Source organism: Hippocampus guttulatus, chromosome 3, assembly GCF_054856545.1.
Source record: "Hippocampus guttulatus isolate MCC_2025c chromosome 3, RoL_Hgut_1.0, whole genome shotgun sequence".
Taxonomy (NCBI): Eukaryota; Metazoa; Chordata; class Actinopteri; order Syngnathiformes; family Syngnathidae; genus Hippocampus; species Hippocampus guttulatus.
In genome coordinates, this window is record NC_141263.1 from 12,480,420 (window position 1) to 12,499,374 (window position 18,955).

General features: G+C 42.6%; 1 protein-coding gene across 2 annotated transcripts in view; it reads left to right on the plus strand.

Annotated features, from left to right (window-relative positions):
* The window catches only part of sox6 (SRY-box transcription factor 6), a 149,916-nt gene that overhangs the window by 62,452 nt on the left and 68,509 nt on the right, over positions 1-18,955 (plus strand). For both annotated transcript variants that reach the window (XM_086106839.1, XM_086106840.1), the window contains exon 6: positions 8,163-8,252. In XM_086106839.1, coding sequence (XP_085962965.1) covers positions 8,163-8,252 — 90 coding nt within the window. The remainder of the gene's footprint in view (positions 1-8,162; positions 8,253-18,955) is intronic.

The following is an 18,955-nucleotide window of genomic DNA, read 5'->3' on the forward strand; positions in this document are numbered from 1 at the left end:
GTTCTTGTTTAAGTCACAGTTCACATGCTTAAAAACCACATCAAAATGCTCAATCTACCACAATCATTTTGAGTGCTCCCCATACCTTCTCATGCAATGGACCATTCCATCATCTTTTACTACTCATTTTCGACTTGATTCGCGAAGAGGGCATCAAAACAATCTTGCTAGCCCACTGTGGGAAAAACAAACATTACCAATGGGTTTTGCTTTTTTTTTTTCGCTGTGACATAGAATGCACGTAACCACCAACAAAAGCCACATGATCTTGCTCGTAGTAGCACTGTTGCCTGTGTCGGCCAGTGAGGCTGCAGTATAGAGTGACACAAGTGTTTTTTCACGAAGCAATATTAAAGCAGTTGAAATGGTGACTGTAGCTGTTGATTAATACTCTTTATCAATTCCAGAAAAGGTGTTGCGATGATCCACTTGTGATATCATTTTAATTTTTAAAGATTTTAAGGACTTGAGCTCAGTTTTAGTTGCCGCTCAATATTAAGATTCAAAACCATTATAATACACAAATGTAGCCCATGAGCGGGTTTGCCTTGAGCAAAAATGACGATATGCACCCATGTGTGCCAATGTCTTTAAGTGCAAGAACGGTAAAAGTGAAGCAAACATGTTACCAAGGAAAGAGCTATGATTTACAATTTAGAAAATGCAATGAAAAAAAAAGTGAGCTAGTTGTTGATAAACAGCCACAGATCAAATGAATCCAGGAAGAAAGCGCAACGCGCCGGGACGTACGAGAACCTGAGATGAGGTACATCCCGTTAGATGAGGCCGTCCTATTCATAGCAAGTGTTTACGTGAGCCAGCGAGATATTCGGAAGGGGGTGAACATGTGATGTTCAATGAGCGGAATAATGATTAGGTCTCAGTTAAGGTGCAGGTGCTCCACAATAGTCTGCCATGTCTCAAGGAGGTGGACCTTTTTACTTATGCATGCCAGAACAAGTAATTACACCTTTGGAAGCTCAAATTATTTAACTGCACCAAAATAAAAGTCTTCTTGAAATGGTAGAGGTTATTAAAACGGTTGAAAACGAGTAAAGGTGATTGCCTGAAAATGAGCGACAACACACTGTTGTGCTCTGAATGTTTTTTTTTTTCCCCCCCTTCCCTCTTTAGCATTTGCATTGTGCGGCATCACCCGGGTGTGTAACCTATCGCGTTCCGATCGCTCCCTTGCAATTAGCGCCCTTTTTGTCTTCGCTTCAATAACGCCATGATTATGGAGAGTTCAGGAGTATTTGTGGCGCTAACAGCTGTTGTCTCGGGGACTACCGGCTGAATGACAAAAACATGTTTTCGCTCGGCATTTCACTTTCCTGCCTGCCTCTTGTGATTATGTTTTATTTGCGGTGATGATGGGGGTCTTGTTTTTAGGGTGTCTGTGATTAAGATATTCAAAGGACTCCTCAGAGCATGTCAGTCATTTTCTTTCTCTTTTTTTTCCCCTCCCATCAATCTCGACTTTTGATTTGTTTCCCATGCAGTGGAGAGAGGATGGCAAATTACTGTAAATGTCAGTCTATCATTGTCTGACTGCCATTCACAGAAATGTGAGCCAGGATTCAGTCTGTCAGGAATGTTCAATGCACACACAAAGAGAAGCGCTTTTAAGGATACCAACAGCACCACATCTTATTTTGCATGGATACATTATGGAATTCAGAGAATTTATGTATTCATGCAAATGTCAATAAAATACACGGACTGTGTATTTTAAAGAAGATTCGTAAAATAGTTTCGATAGATACTCCTTAATACAGTACTTCCTCCCGAACATCCCCATTAATCCTTTCGCGCCTTTTAACAGCTGATTTACTGTGAACATGTGCGAGACGTAATCTCTGCCATTCATCCTGCTCTGTCTTCCTAAATCCTTTTCTCTCTCTTCACATTCTGACTGAACAAGCTTTTCATAGTGTTTTATGTCAGAAAAGATAAAAGAAAAATGCATTCTGATAGAGAGAAGCAAACCAATTTCATCTGTGCTTTTGTAAAACTATGCAGCAGGGTGGAGAGGAGCAGAAGTCAGCAATCAACAATCACGTCAATCATTATCGTATTGTTGCAATTGAAAGCAGATATAAAAAGACGACACACACCTGCTCAAATGCAACGGTTTTTTTTCTAAGTATATATATACACTATGTATACAGTATATATATATATATATATATATATATATATATATATGTATATATACACAACTACCGTTCAAAAGTTTGGGGTCACATTGAAATGTCCTTATTTTTGAAGGAAAAGCACTATACTTTTCAATGAAGATAATTTTAAACTAGTCTTAACTTTAAAGAAATACACTCTATACATTGCTAATGTGGTAAATGACTATTCTAGCTGCAAATGTCTGGTGTTTGGTGCAATATCTACATAAGTGTATAGAGGCCCATTTCCAGCAACTATCATTCCAGTGTTCTAATGTTACAATGTGTTTGCTCATTGGCTCAGGAGGCTAATTGATGATTAGAAAACCCTTGTGCAATCATGTTCACACATCTGAAAACAGTTTAGCTCGTTACAGAAGCTACAAAACTGACCTTCCTGTGAGCAGATTGAGTTTCTGGAGCATCACATTTGTGGGGTCAATTAAACGCTCAAAATGGCCAGAAAAAGAGAACTTTCATCTGAAACTCGACAGTCTATTCTTGTTCTTAGAAATGAAGGCTATTCCATGCGAGAAATTGCTAAGAAATTGAAGATTTCCTACAACGGTGTGTAGTACTCCCTTCAGAGGACAGCACAAACAGGCTCTAACCAGAGTCGAAAAAGAAGTGGGAGGCCGCGTTGCACAACTGAGCAAGAAGATAAGTACATTAGAGTCTCTAGTTTGAGAAACAGACGCCTCACAGGTCCCCAACTGGCATCTTCATTAAATAGTACCCGCAAAACACCAGTGTCAACATCTACAGTGAAGAGGCGGCTGCGGGATTCTGGGCTTCAGGGCAGAGTGGCAAAGAAAAAGCCATATCTGAGACTGGCCAACAAAAGAAAAAGATTAAGATGGGCAAAAGAACACAGACATTGGACAGAGGAAGACTGGAAAAAAGCATTGTGGACGGATGAATCCAAGTTTGAGGTGTTTGGATCACAAAGAAGAACGTTTGTGAGACGCAGAACAAATGAAAAGATGCTGGAAGAATGCCTGACGCCATCTGTTAAGCATGGAGGAGGTAATGTGATGGTCTGGGGTTGCTTTGGTGCTGGTAAGGTGGGAGATTTGTACAGGGTAAAAGGGATTCTGAATAAGGAAGGCTAGCACTCCGTTTTGCAACGCCATACCATGCCATACCCAGTGGACAGCGCTTGATTGGAGCCAATTTCATCCTACAACAGGACAATGACCCCAAACACACCTCCAAATTGTGCGAGAACTATTTAGAGCAGAAGCAGGCAGCTGGTATTCTATCGGTAATGGAGTGGCCAGCGCAGTCACCAGATCTGAACCCCATTGAGCTGTTGTGGGAGCAGCTTGACCGTATGGTACGCAAGAAGTGCCCATCCAACCAATCCAACTTGTGGGAGCTGCTTCTGGAAGCGTGGGGTGCAATTTCTCCAGATTACCTCAACAAATTAACAGCTAGAATGCCAAAGGTCTACAATGCCGTAATTGCTGCAAATGGAGGATTCTTTGACGAAAGCAAAGTTTGATGTAAAAAAAATCTTATTTCAAATACAAATCATTATTTCTAACCTTGTCAATGTCTTGACTCTATTTTCTATTCATTTCACAGCGTTTGGTGGTGAATAAGTGTGACTTTTCATGGAAAACACAAAATTGTTTGGGTGACCCCAAACTTTTGAACGGTAGTATATACTGTGTATATATATATATATATATATATATATATATATATAGTTGACAATGGGGGCATGGGAATATGACAATACAATCGTAGGATCATTAAAGTACAAAAGATTATCAAACGTTATTGTTGTTCCGAGAAAGCGAGACTTTTTGGAACTTCTGGAACTGCAATGCTCTGTGCAAATAATGACATGTTGGTGGAACTGACTTTCATCTTCCTTTTTCTTAACTCGCAAAAGTAATAATATGTTGAGCGGAGGGTCCAGAGATGAAAAAAAAACCTTTTTTTTTTCCCTCTGTACTTATTCTCAATATGGGAACACTAATTTTCCTCCCCAGACTTTCAACTTCTTTTGCTCATGGTCAGTCTACGGTGACAAATTTGGTTCCAGTGGCTATTTGTATGAATTTCCATCTCCTCCCAAATTTGGCACCACAGAATACATACGTAGTGCGGCAGCCCAAAGACACAGAGTCCATGCTCTGGTTTTTCTTTCATTTAGCTGAAGCTGGCCGCCTACTACAGTGAATGAGAAGAGATGCCGCCGAGCATGGAACGCGAGGCTGCAAATCCTTCGGAATATCCCCCACAGACTGTTATCCTTGACTTGTGGCTAATTTCTTTCTAGATAGTCCTCTCCTCTCTGCCAATGGCTTTTTAGCTCAGCAAACACTCAAAGGCGAGTATCATCTTTCTCCCAGGGGGACGGTGCGGACGGAGAAGCTGGGAATGTGGCGGCAGCCAGTTGAAACAATTTCATCGCTGACAACGCGCTGTAATCAAACACCCATTGGTGGCGTTTTGTAACAAACCATTTTGGTCGGGCCGTTTTCAAGCATGGTGTTGTGTCTGCGTCAAAAAAATGGAGTGGCAAGACTTTCAATGATTTCTTGAATATAGATTGTACCTCAATATATGTGCAAAATCATTTATATATATTTTTGGAGCCAACTGATTTGATTTGTTTTTTCAACATTTAGTTAGCAAAGTGATGTGTCAGACATGCCACAATCAAAACTAATAAAGGAAACACATTTTTAGAAACATATCATTGCACTTTTTTTTGTGTAAAATTTTGGAACCTTATAACAAGACCTCATGAAGATTGACCAAAGGCAATTTAAAGTGATGACGGTGCAGATAAATGAGCAAAACAGTGCAGACAAGCAATTATTATTTATTGACAAAATATCGGAGGAACATTGACACATGTGCTGCAGATTGGCAACTGCCGAGCTGTTTTTTTGTCGTGCGGTCAACCCAGAAACAGTTTTTATTTGCTGTATGTCACTTTGTTATTATGACCGGAGATGAGGGAGGTACTCTACTTTGTATCGTCTCATCTTTTCGGTGTTAAGTGTCACCCGCATCAATAAGATCATGCATGTCTACAGGAAAACGATAGTTGTGATGAACATTACATTTGGCAGATGACTCTTCACTTTCAGAGTGCCACTTGGAAACTGAAAAAGTCTCAGAGACTTGGAAAAAAAAAAGAGGTTAAGGGCATATTTCCAGCAGCACAGCACCAGCCCCGGAGGGGACAATGCGGCCCAGACAGGCTTAGTAGTCCAAAAAGCATTCCCCCTCTCGATGGGAGCACGTCTTGGACACACACTCCTGTAGTTTTGTATGTTGCTATCTGTGCTCGCTGCAGAGTGGAGGAGGTCCGTGCCAGGCGAGGGTCCGCAGGGAGCGCTGGAATCGCTGGGGCTGGAGAAAGTTGGTCCGGGTCCAGTGGGGTGATGTGGGCTTGGTGACAAGCCAAGCTGTCTAGTGCAGCGATGCTGGGAAAATGTAAATAAACGCCTGATAAGGGCTATTGTTTTCATTCCATTCTCATCCCAGCTGAATGGCCTGCTCCCGAGCTACAGAGCATTTTATCGGTAGAGGGGAGGAAAAGCAACGCGAGGGGTGGGGGTGTGAGAGAGTTAGGAGCCCCCATAAGAAAATAAAAATAAACACATACAGTCAGACTCTTCTCTTGTTGGAATTAATTTGCCACAATATGATGTCCTTGTATTGGAAGGGAAAAAGAAGCAAACCTTTCCACGCCAAAAATGTACACTAACATTTTGTGAGTGAGTCGCTTGTGGCAATCAAATCGTGTTTGGACTGTCGGGAATAATTCATCATGACGATGTTAGGATTCAGTGTCAAGGTAATCATTATTTTGTCAATACCAACCGCCGGCATTTATAATTGCTCCAGAAAAAGCAGACAGGCATTTCACAAAGTGAAACCGCATTCTTTTCATTAATTGAAATTTTTGTCTGTTTGCTTTACGCACACCTGGTTTAAAATTGTGTGTCTGCATTCATTCGGCTCAGTGTTTTGTTTACAGCGTCTAAACACTGAAAAGTGTCTGGGAGTTATTTTATTGACTAATCCAGGCCCATTATTCAGTTCTTCCAGGTGGAAGGCAGGGAGGACAGCGGTGCATTCCAGCTGTAGCCTCTCCTGTCGGAACACTTGGCAGGTCGGGTCTGGAGAAGTGAGGGAGTGGCTGTTCTCCTGGGAGGGAGGTGGAAGGGAGGGCGAGGGCTGGAGTAGAATGGAAGCTGGCACCACATTATCTTCACCAGTTGGCGCATTCCTTAATGATCAAGCGCTGGAGCAGCATCTGTCATGAGATTGGATGTATGCAAAGGGGAAAAACAAGAGCATATGCGTGCCTCCTGACATACGCCGATGGCGTTTGTTTCATCCACCTTTAAGAGAAGCCCTTCGCCGTGCTTCGGGGTGCAATGTCAGGCACTGATGTTTCTCAGAGGACAATCATTTGAGAGGCTTTTGTTTTTCCTTCCCGAACTTGGGGTGAGGCCCAGGCCTTTTAAATGCTGTGATCTTTGTGCCACACAGGAAGTTGCAACACGCACAGATATGTAGCCTTTTCACTCTTTCCGCATTGGGTCAAGGGGACACCCTGTGAGCTGGGAATTGGAAAGTCAATAAAGCAGAAATAATGTTATAATGACCCTGATCTGAAGACGTCCCGTCGACCCCATCGCATTGGAGGAAGTGGACAATCAAACAAAATGGCCCCTCTGCTTGATCTCTGAGAAAGTCCTCCTTAAACAAGGCAACAACAACCAGTGACCCCCTGTTACTCCCCAGTCCCTCTGAAGTTAGTTTGTTGCCAGGGGTAGCAAATACTGTTTACTTGGTCAGAGCGGAGCCAAGAGATGGAGACTGACAAATAAATCTTAGAACATTTGGGATCAAAGCGAACAATCATTTGGTGCAGTGCGCCCAACTCTGCTTTCGAATGTGATGAAAGTGAGAAAAGAAGTCGTACCCTACTTTCAAATGAAAAAGCGCGTTCGAACTAGAATTTTATACCAAATTGTAAGTCATCGACAAGGAGTCATTTGGGATGCTCAGGGCATTGAATTGACTGCAATTGGACTGTTCTGGTTGACTCAAACATATGCTGAAGACTGCTTGGACGAGAGGCGAAACGTCTAAGACAACCAAGACCAGTCCAGTTACAATCAAATCAATGCTCTGAGAATAAAATGACTCGGACGAAGGAGCATATTCACAGGCACGGCTAATGAGTCCATTTTCTGTCCCGCTTATCCTGCTCAGGGTCGCAGGAAGCGAGAGCCTGTGCCGGCTTACTTTGGGCAAAAAGCAGACTGCACCCTGGACTGGTCATCAATCAATTTCAGAGCACTTATAGAGACAGACAACCATTCTAAAAGTATGCCGTATTGCTACCAAAAAAGTGTCTTTGAATGGTTTCAATGTTTGAGGAAGCCTTTTGAGGATGTGCTTTGACTTGCCATTTCTTTTGAGGTCATCACTCTGGGGTTTGCCTCAGAGTGATGCTTTTGGTTTGGCTCCCGACTGGACTACCGGAATGGAGCAGACTGAAATTCCAAAGAATCATTTGAATCAATTCTTCAGGCGGGTTGATGCAATTAAAGACACGGAGCCTCAAGGTGGAGGATCGCATCCGCTGCCGGTGTTTGATGGGAACAAGTTGACCTCGAAGCAGTGCTGGGATGGCCCGCTTTTGGGTCAGCTGGCCCAGTGTGTTCTTTATCAACTGCCCTAGCGACAGTGTGGCAGATTGCTGCCATTCCTCCTCTGATTCATTGTCTGCTGGACAAATGTTAATTGTTTTCATCATTGGCAGCCACACGCATGCAGAGACGTGCCGAGTCTCAGTCCTTGCCTTCCAATTAATGGGTGCCCTTACACTATCCCTGCAATGTCCGACTGCTGCCTCACATTCTTCCTCAGCTCTTCTCTCACTTGCTCCTTACATCAAAGCAAGTGTGTCATTTTTCTTGTCTTTTTCTTTTGATATTACAGATTCATCCTGCATGGAGAAACTACTTTCTAAAGACTGGAAAGAAAAGATGGAGAGGCTCAACACAAGCGACCTCCTAGCTGATGTCAAAGGTAACATACAGTATGGTGGGGTGCATCAAGCACATCAAACGTGCAGCACAAATAACCCAACAGGTCCGTCATTCCTGTCAGTTTCTGTGTAATCTCAGAAACAAGCTTTTACTTTTACAGAAGACAAAGGCCTTTGGCTGCACTCTTCACTGAGATCCCCCCCATTTATCTTTTGTTGGAATGTCCAACTCTCTCCAAAGTGCTGCCTCTTTAATTCCGGACAATTTACACCCATTCTCAGTCTGAACAACATAGTGTAGTCATCCCCTTCCTGAACTGAGCTCCTCATCTGTAGCACTTGCGGAGCATTATTGCCACCCCGGTAATTGTTGAATCTGGCGTGTGCTTGATGTAAACAGAACAGGAGAGATGCCGCTCAGAGGGGAGAGGAGCACAATCGTCTCCTCACCGAGTCGGCATCGGGGTGGAATGTCTCCACTCTGACAGTAAACGCCCCGTCCTGCGCACAGTACAGCAAAGCACAAATCAGTACTCCCCGAAAAAGGTTGTTTATGACATGGTGAAGGTGGGCCGCGCATGGGCAGGGCTGCTCCTTAGTTCTTAGCACCGACTGTTACTGAGTACTTTGGAGTGTTTATACAGCACACAAAAGCACAATAGCAGCTGGCTGATAACACCGGGCTGTCACTGGCTCTTCATTTCCTCCTTTGTGATTCCTTCCAGCAAAACAAAAACTAAATCATCATCGCGCTCGTAGTATTTCATTTTTTTTTCAAATCACTTTTTAAATATCGATTTTTCTAAAATCTATACTCAAATTAAACAATGACAAATAGGAGTTCTGTAAAACGTCAACCAAAACAAGTAGGCAGTGGACTGCTTGTCCATACTGTGCTGTATGAGGTGTGCCAGAAAAGTACTAGGACTCATATCACAACAGATATATCTTTGGTCCAAACTACGAACTGCATCTTTTACTCTGAGAAGTCATCTTCCTGGAGTTTAACACACTATCTCAGCCTATTTTGCCATGCTTTCATGCACTCCCGGAAGGATTCTTCGGGAAGTGTCCGCAGCTTCACCATCATAATGTCTTTCACATCTTCAAAACGGGTCCTCATGATTAGCGGTCCCCAAACGTTTTTGCCCCACGGACCGGTTTAATGTCAGACAATATTTTCAGGGACCGGCCTTGAAGGTGTGACGAATAAATACAACAAAATAATACGATATGACCTGCATGAAAACTGTGGTCTTTTCGAAACATAATAATAAACCCGAATCATGACACGAGGAACGTCCTATAAGGCTGCAACACTCTCTGGTCGCTATGGTAATGTTTAAATGTACCTTCAAAATGAGATACACAGCAAATACAAAGTGCATGAAAAATACGACTCACCATCGCCACATATTATGCAAAGTGGGCTTGGTGCATGGGAATCTCCCGTTATTTTAAGTAGGACTCATGATACTGTCTATTAAATGTAGCCTTCTTTTTCTTGAAAGTCGGAGGCTCCTCTTCTGTCTCCTGGCTGGGCCTTTTACCCTTCCCAAAGACGGTTGTTTTTTTTACTCATTTTGCTAGCTCCTGGGTTTCATATTAGCGGTAACCTATCACGTGACTGAGAAGTACGCCTTGACCTGCGACAAAGTGACATACTGTAGAAGGATGGAACAGAGGATCTGGTCATTTTTCAAAATAAAATATCTTTCAGATTCTGAAATAAATAAAACGAAAGTAAGGTAAGTTATTCTTTCTGTGCGGCCAAATGACCCACGGAGCGGTGCCGGTCTGCGGCCCGGGGGCTGGGGACCGCTGCGACAAGAGGAGAAAAAAAAAATCAAACGGAGCCAGGTCGGGTTGCTAAAGCGCAGCGATGTTGTTCTCGGCCAAGAAGTGTCATATGCTCAAGGCGTCACTTTGTCACGGGTTTGGAATCTATCTTTTGTGACACCATGCAGTCCAGGAGCCTTTCTGACACACTTTGTATGTCATTCCAGAAAGTGAAAACAGTTTATGTGATTTAGGCTTTTACAAACTCGTTTGATTGAATTTACAGCCTAGAGAAGATCAGTTGATGGTCTGGAAACAGGCTTAAAGTAAACATTGTGTCTGTTGATGAGTTATAGAGACAGTCTGTGCACCTTGGTACCTCATCGAAATGTTTCTTCTATCACAGTGGCAGACTTAGATTTTTAATTAGCGTACCATTTTATACGACTGTAGACATTTCAAAGGGCTGCTTTGTGCCCCCGCTTACAAATGTCTCGCTCTCTCTCCCTCGCCGCGTTTGAAGTTGGCCTGATGTAAATGCTGGCAATTAAAAATAAGCCCAGGGTTGGAGACTCACAAGGTCCGTCTAATTAAAACACAAACAAAGGTGCCAAGTAGAAAACACCTTCAGATTAAGATCTTAAGTGTTATGATGAATCAGATGCGCCATTCATTGTTTGGTTAATAATCGGCACAAAAGGCAAACATGCCTGTAGGTCGGAGATGAATAAAAGAGAATGAAAGTCCGTACTGGATGTGTGGCCTTGTATATTCCGTATTCATCGCTCACCATTTGCTCCTCCAATTATAATGAGCTGACAACCTTTTGTCATTGCTCTGTCTTGTGATTGTTCTACAGCGGAGTGAAAATCATTCCATTTCACAATCGGTATAACACAGCTGACCCGTGGCCCATTTTTCCCCTTTATTTATTTATTTATTTTTTCAACCCATGAAAAAACATCCCCTCTCTCTGTTTATGTTGGAACCTGCCTCAAATACCTTTTCCCCTTGGGGTGATCGTGCACGTCCAGCAAACAAATAGCATGAAAAAAGTGACAGCCAACCTGAAAGGCGATTGAGCAATGCTAATTCAAGCACAGTATATTTTAAAAGCCAGGACACTTGAGCCTAACATGCCGAACGGTCTTTTCAGGGGTCATGCGTTGAGATCTTCCACTGTCTCCTCACGAATGTTGTTGGCTCTCGGCATCGACAGCGGCAACAGGCAAAAAGCAGAGTAAGGCGTATTCGTGAGGGATTTCTTTTCACCAGTCAATTCCTCGCCCACTTGTTTGTTTTCATACCTGAGCTTAGCTGTCAGTCTACAAGCACGATGAAGAGGGAGATGAAAATCTCCTGAACAAAACCACAGAGCAAAAGCGAAGGTCGGCTGGAAGGACTCCAAACCGCAGAAAGTACAAGATAAGAAAGGAGAATAGCAAAGCTCGAATATTCCGCGCACTTGTTTACTGTAGCTCATCTGCTTATCATAATACATTGCGCAGCCTTCATGCCTGCACGAGGACAATGTGATGCACTTTACTGAGGACGATCAGATCACTGTGGGTGGCATTTACTTCAACAACCTGTTCTCACAAGAAGTCGAACAAAATTAAAAGCAGTGTATTTCTTCGACAGGATTACTTCTCCAGATCAATTTTCTTCCCTGCTCTATTTGGTGCTTCACTGCAAGGGTTTGCAAAGAGACTACTAAATCCTTCTGAGAGTTGAACTGCAAAGTCTCTTCCTTACAAATATTCCTGTACCATTACTAAACTAGCCAGAATATTAAAATACGGGATCTGCAGAAACCAAATCTAAGATCTTTTAGGAGCTTTTGGAGCGGCCATATTGCCACTTGCTGTCAACTGAAAAATGACATCACAGTTACTCTTTTAAGACCTCTCATTTTTAAATATGACCACTCAGAGTCGGTCTTGCGGACTCCATCAAACAGTTTTTTGGGGTCCCCCCCCCCCCCACAATAACAATTTCATGTGTACTATTAGAATCAATCCAAACATGGTTTTATTATTATTATTATTATTATTAATATCATTATCATGGATGTCACATTGTATCTAACACAGCGGGCAGTAGTGTACACACACACACACACGCACACACACACACACACATGCCCCAACAAACAACATGCACACTCTTGCACACAAATACAGTAATACATAGTGTTATAGCAGATAAGGTTGCTCTGTGTCGCATGCTTTGCTATGTGCAAGGGCTTTGAGCCTTCGACTCAACAGGGCTGTTTACGTTTCCCTGCTGAGTGCCAGTTTCCAGGGGGGTGGCTGGGGAAGCAGAAAGAGAAAAAAGCAAAATGCTCATGAATGTACTCAAAGTGAAGGAAAATATCTAGTTACTAAATTGGAACACAAGCTGTATTCAGTCTATCGGAATTTGCAAAAGAGGGAGGGGGGGAAAGCTTACCATTGTACACTGGCGTTCAAATGTGCAGCTCGAAATCTAAAGCACAGAAATTGGGGCTTTCGCACTGCCGCAATCAATTTGGGAATGGTGTCTACATGACAGTAGTCGGGCGCACACAGGCGGCCCTGTGGCGAGCAGATAAGTGCAAGCGCTTTAGGAGGAGAACACAGGGCAGGGCGAGGAGACGGTCGAGACTGATTTGATGCAAGCCCGGCAGGACCTGTGCTGCACTGACCGTTAACAGATCGAGATTTGTTCACATACCTCGAATCACCTCAATAAAATACTTTAAATCTGAACAGAAAACACAATATCTTATCATATTTTGTCTGCAAATCCATTAAGGAGATGTGATGAAAAGCTCTTAGTCTAACCCCGTGCGCTATGTGGGGCCCACAGCAAAGCAAGCCTTCAAAACGACTACAATAAATTAACACCTCCCATATTACATTTGCCCAAACAAACAAACAAACAGCACAAAACAGGATCTGTCCACTCTCTCGTGTCGAAAATGCCTCCGTTCGCATTTTGTGCAAAACACCTCAGTCAAGTGTTTGCCCTGTGCACTCAGGTGAAATATGAGCCACACTAAATCATTATTCCTCAGGCCACAGTCACCAGATGAATGTACTGGAGTGTTGAAGTGTGTGTTCGTCTCCTCTAATGAATTGTGGAATTCAACTTGCGGCAATGCAAGTAAGAGAGTAAGTATTTATGTTCACTGGTGTGCGTTTTGAGATTTACGTTTTGGGGGCTTTCTTAGGGTGCTTGTAACAACTGACTCTACGATTACGAGTGACATTTTGTCTGCCACATTTTGCCCTTTAGAAAACAGCGTGAGTTTCTTTGACACGCTTTGGAGTTTCAAAAACATTTAAAAATGGGTTTTGTTTTCAGTGTTTCTTAGCTACTTGTGGTTCAGTTATTGCAGATCCACACATATTTCATTTGTGACCATACTGTCACTAGTTGAGGCATAGGGCTTTATTAACCCCCCCCCCCCCCATAATAAAGATAACACAAAACTAAAAATACCATTTCTAAAAAGTCAACCTCTACTTTGCAGACATTCAATGGAACGTATTACCCACGAAAAGTGAGGTGACACTGTAATAGATGAAGCTTACTGGCTAACCAAACATAAAGCAAAGAGAATTACACCTTCCATTTTTTAAAAACAACCACATAACTTAAATCCACGAGCTTAATGCTAATAGTACAAAGCATCTATGTTGCAATGCCCTTTAAGCAACGGATTGAACAATAATACTGCAGCCACACCTGTAAACCGACAATAAAACAGTAATAAAAGTCATGAATTATTTATCCTCTGCATAGAATGACACCTATTAACTCAACTCAACTGTATTTATAGAGCACTTTAAAACAACCACCGCTGTATACAAAGTGCTGTACATGCAGCAAATATATCTACAACAATCAACAATAAAAGAATAACAAAGACATTAGAAAGCACAAAAACAGTAAAACTAAAAATCAAGTCTGAGTCATGCTGAATTAGAGCTGAACTGATGAGCTGTGAATAGTTGCGACGTCTCTATTAACAGTATGGACGTCCTTCTGGCTTATGCTGCCCCAGATCGCAAAGGCAGGCTCAAGGGCCATACAGCTGTGTGACAAAAAAAAATCTGTTTAATTCTTTTTTAAATTAATTTAATTATGTTATTACTGCACGATTCCATAAAGTATAATATTATGGAGTGCTATTGCTCCTCATGAAAATAAACATGACAACAATTTTTTGTTGTGTTTTTGGAGAAGGCTTGAATTGGATCAATGGCATTTCCAGTCATTTCAGTGAAACGAATACACTTGTATCTCAAGGCACCACTGCATTAAATTCTCGGTATCACACATGGAATGAAGATTTTTACCATCAGACTGAAATCTTCAATATTAAAACACTGTCTTGTTGAAATAAGAAATAATTTATCGTCACTATAGTTGCCACAATCACATCCTTGATCCTTGACTGATGGACAGGATGATGCTTGAACGTATTATCAACACAACACCATCAGTATCATCACTATTGGTTTAAACTCCCACACAACTCTGACACAGTCGCCACTCTTCGAGAGCAATAATCTGAAAGTTATGGGAAAAGTCTCTTTTGTGCAGTCCAACGAAACAAGCAGTGTGCATTCAGTCCTAATAACCGTAACCAATGAATGAATGTCAACCGTGAAAAGAATAAGGTAACATTCAAATCCTACCTTGATCAGTGTCTCATTGTGATTTGCGCTTCGCTCACGACAGACCTTGAAAACCGTTTGTCTTTCCTACTTTAAAGGGCACAAGTGTCAAAATCTAGTGAGGATAACCAGTGCAGAAAATGAATGGGTGGACAGATGAATGGAGGGGTCAAAATAATCATAATGAAATGAACAGGAAGTAATCGTTGTTATGTAAAGTTCTTTGTGCAGTTCTGAACCAGTCACAGTCTCGTCTTTAGCGCATTCCCCGATCATCCTAAATAATAACTAGCATAACAACAGCAGACACGTTCCTCCTGTGTTAGAATTTCAGGGCCATTGGCATTCATGTGGAGTGATATGTTTAGGTCGAGTATCTATCTTGACTGAATGAAGTGTGCTACCTTGTCCAGTGTCACAGACAGACACTGAAGTGCTGGAGCTTTCATATTAACATAATTAAAATGAAGAGTGTGGCTTCCTCTATCATCAAAATATTAGTCTCCATCAGCGCATAGCCAAGCCGTGCAGAATGAAGTGGGCTGTTATTAATAAACACTTGAAGTCCGAATCTGAAGATCTGAAAGTGTCTGCTGGGGGGGCGACCCTTAAATTGTTTTAATTCAATAAAATAACCCCAAAATGACGATGTACTTGTGGTCATACGCTCTTGACGTTTGAAGCATATAGCTATGATATCTATCAAGTGCATACACTTGAGGTGTCAGAAACAGAGAGGGTCAGACTTCCTTGAAACATGTTCATGTGATAAAAAAAGAGCTTTTGTGTGGAAAAAGATGCTGCAGGAATGTGTCCCTTTCCAACAGTTTCGAGCTTGAAAATCTGGTATCAGATCAGTTGATCAGTTGATACTGGAAAGCTTGTTGAAAGTCTGACTGTCGGTGCCAATGCGGGTACATTTTACATCATTATTCTATTCAAAGCCCTTTTAGCAATTTCTCAATAATTCTTTAGTTTTTCTTTTTTTCCTGAGAAAGAATAGACCGAGGGTCAGATGACTTCACATCGTTGGAAAAAAAACAGTCCTTAACTTTCAGTGGCACATGATTAAAGTACTCAAATTCTATATGTTATCTTAACACAATTTAATCATTCACCACCGATGGACATGTCTGAATGAAGTAAGTCCGATGGAACCAAAGGATTTTTATTTTTCAGTCCACTTGTGTGCATTTACTCAAAATAGGCGCATACCTGACTTACCTTGCTTTGATTGAACATGTCAGGCCACTGTTAGGGGGGAGTGCTGAGATTAATCTGCAGCTGCTGTGGGATGGTCGAAGTGTCGTTGGAGCAGTTTACTGTCCTATCATTTGGACACCTTTTAATTTTCTTGGGATAGGGTTGGAGCATATGCACATGTCCACAAAGCTAGCTGATTAAGAGACAAAGACATTCCAGTCTTGCTGCTAAAAAGAAACGGTTCAGATCAGGTCATAATGGCTCAGCTGTCCTGACCGAGGGAGAGGAAGAGAATAGGGCGCCTTGTGATTTTCCCCCTTTTCACCCTCGGCCTCCCGCGCTTTTCTTCTTCTTTTTTTTTTTTTGTGCCTGAATCTTTTATCTGTGTTATTCACTCGGGACTCTTCAAAGTAACAAGCCTCCTTCTTTTCCCCCGTACTGGACTTGGAACCCAAATTAGAGACTGCTTGATTAGAGCAGAGAGGAGAGAGCCAAAGAGAGAGGGAGATGTGAGTATTGGACAGAACAAATCGCACCCCTACAAAGTGCCTTTTATCCAAAGACCCCAAGGCTCAAATACCCCAATTCCTCCCCGAGCAACCATGGCTCTGCTTGTTTTCCTCTTATCATTTATTTAGTCACCCGTTGCTGTTTTCTGCCCTACATTGTGACATTCACAAGTAGTGGGAGTGCGAAAAGGTGATGTTGAGCGGACTGGGACTGAAGTTGAATACACAGGTTTCTTCTCCTTTGTGTGTCACTTTCGATTGAATGGAATCTAGTCTGGACCACGGACAGGAGAAGTCTACGTACACCTTGGCCGCTCTATCCAGGGACGTGCCCTCTGCATTGTCCTATTAGGGTTCACTCATCAAGGAGGAAGTTGTCACAGCATGTTAGGTTGAGCCTCATGCCCACACCACTTCACGTTGTGCCGATCTCTTGTACTGTCTGTCTGCAATCTTGGGCGCAATGTGAGGAGACATGTTAACGGGCAGACCACAGCCCGAGCACGGTTAAAAGCCATACAATATGCAGGAAACGGCCTCTTTTGTCGGCAGGCTCGTCAGACACAGACCACAATTTTACTCTTCTGCGCCACCCAATAAAACTTTTATCTGCATTTTAAAGCTTATCCATAATTTAAAGCGGGATGAAAGAGATTTTTGGACTAACCAGTGAACAAAAAAATATGCGCCTGATTTACTTTTAAGCTCTTCAGGTATAGCGCTTATGTTTTCATCGTAAATGTTATTTTAAAGCTGCATCGCTATCACGTGTGTGTAAGTAAAAAAGAAAGAGCAGAATGAGTCAATAGCACTATAGCGGACCGTCTGGGCTTCCCACAATTCAGCTCACCCATGTTAACAATGGGCCCTCTGTTCGTATTCTCTTAAGAGTTTGGACAGAACATTGGGTGGAAAGCGCCCGGCGGATCCTTTTGTGGCTCATTAGCACCACATTAACACAGCCACAAAAGAAGATACACTGTACATTTGTCATTATTTTTGGCACTTTCATCTTTTTGATCATTGTGGACATTCCTAAACTACTGACTGTTCATCACTGACGTGTTGTTTGGAAACGTTTTCCTGCTTAAAGTCATCTATTAGCCTCCATAATGATTTTCTTTCTCCCTTCCTTTGTGGATTGCGCATCATAGTTTGCTAGTCCCTTCCACCTGCAGCTGTTATTTATTGTGATGGTGACTGATGCATGTTGCTGGTGACCTGTGATAGCGCACACACTAGCAAAGGTTAACAAAATTGGTGGCGATTGCATCAATTTTACAGATAAGTCATTCACAACAAGTCGAGTCGGGTGAATAAGAAGTCAATTCAAGCTGCACGCGGGCCGAATGAATAGCCGCTTTTAGGTGCTTTTTTTTTTCATAAGTATAAATGGAGAATTGCGGCGCTCTTCCTTTGCAGCAGGCAGCGAAGGAAGAGCGAGATGAAGTGAAATTCATACGAGCCAGCCAGTAAATTGCCCCGAATGGCTTCTGGAGGTTGACAGGCCCTATTAAGACAAACGGCTTTCCTCATCGGAGAGATAAAATAAATCAGGTGTTTAGTCAAATTAAAATAGTTTAAGTGGAGAGGGCCCCTGGGAGCTCTCGCAGAAACACAAGACAGATGTGGCCAGAGACGAGAGGAAGACACCCAGGAACGAATCAGCTTCTGCTGGCCGCGAGCCAGCTTTCTCGACACTGTTTTGTTATGTCACCATGGCTTCATAGCGCTCTTCCTCCTCTGTCACTTTTCCCTCCCTATGTTCTCCACAAACAGCTTGTCACGCAGGAGTGCAGTCGGAGGAGAGTGAGTTACTGTCCAGCCTCTCACTGGCAATTATGTTGGCTGTGTAAGTCAATGGTGGGATCACTTAGCATTGATTAGGCGGATGGGGAGAGCGGTGCAGCCGAGCAGCGCGGACAAGAACTGAACGTACGCATGCAAACCTTTGCCTGTTGGTGGCTTGGCTGCACATTTTCCCCACTTAAAAAAATAAATAAATAAATAACATGGAAGCCCAAGAATTGTTATTTCCAAACACGTCAAACGTTCACTTTGTGTGCTGTTTGAGCAACCAGGGCTTTGGAATTACCAAAGGGCTTACTTGGAGCCAGTCGCAAGAAGGAGTCATGCCATATCATCACTGACAAAAAGACATCCACTCTGGTATTGTGACAGGTCTTCCCACGAACACTTGAATTTCAGTAGTTCAAACTTCATTTTGCGGTAGCGGTGCTCTCCATGATGAAAATCATAAAAGCTACCTAAAGTGCGAAACCCTCTTTTAAATACATCAGCCTCCACCACTTTCACGCTTGTTTCCACCAGGCGCGCGAGTGAATGAACACGCAATTTAATGGCAGCTATTTGGCATCTAAGAAAAAGATTACAATCTTCGAAGATCACGTGCAACATGAACACCGCACACAATCTGTTCGTGTGAACAAGGAACTTAGTGCTTGCTATTTCAGGTTTTAGTAATTCAGGCTCTTCATGTTTTTCGCAACCTGACTTTTCCTGACAGGACCTGCCATCTGAGGTCGACAGCTCCCTGCAGCTTTTTGTCTGTGCAATGAACAATTG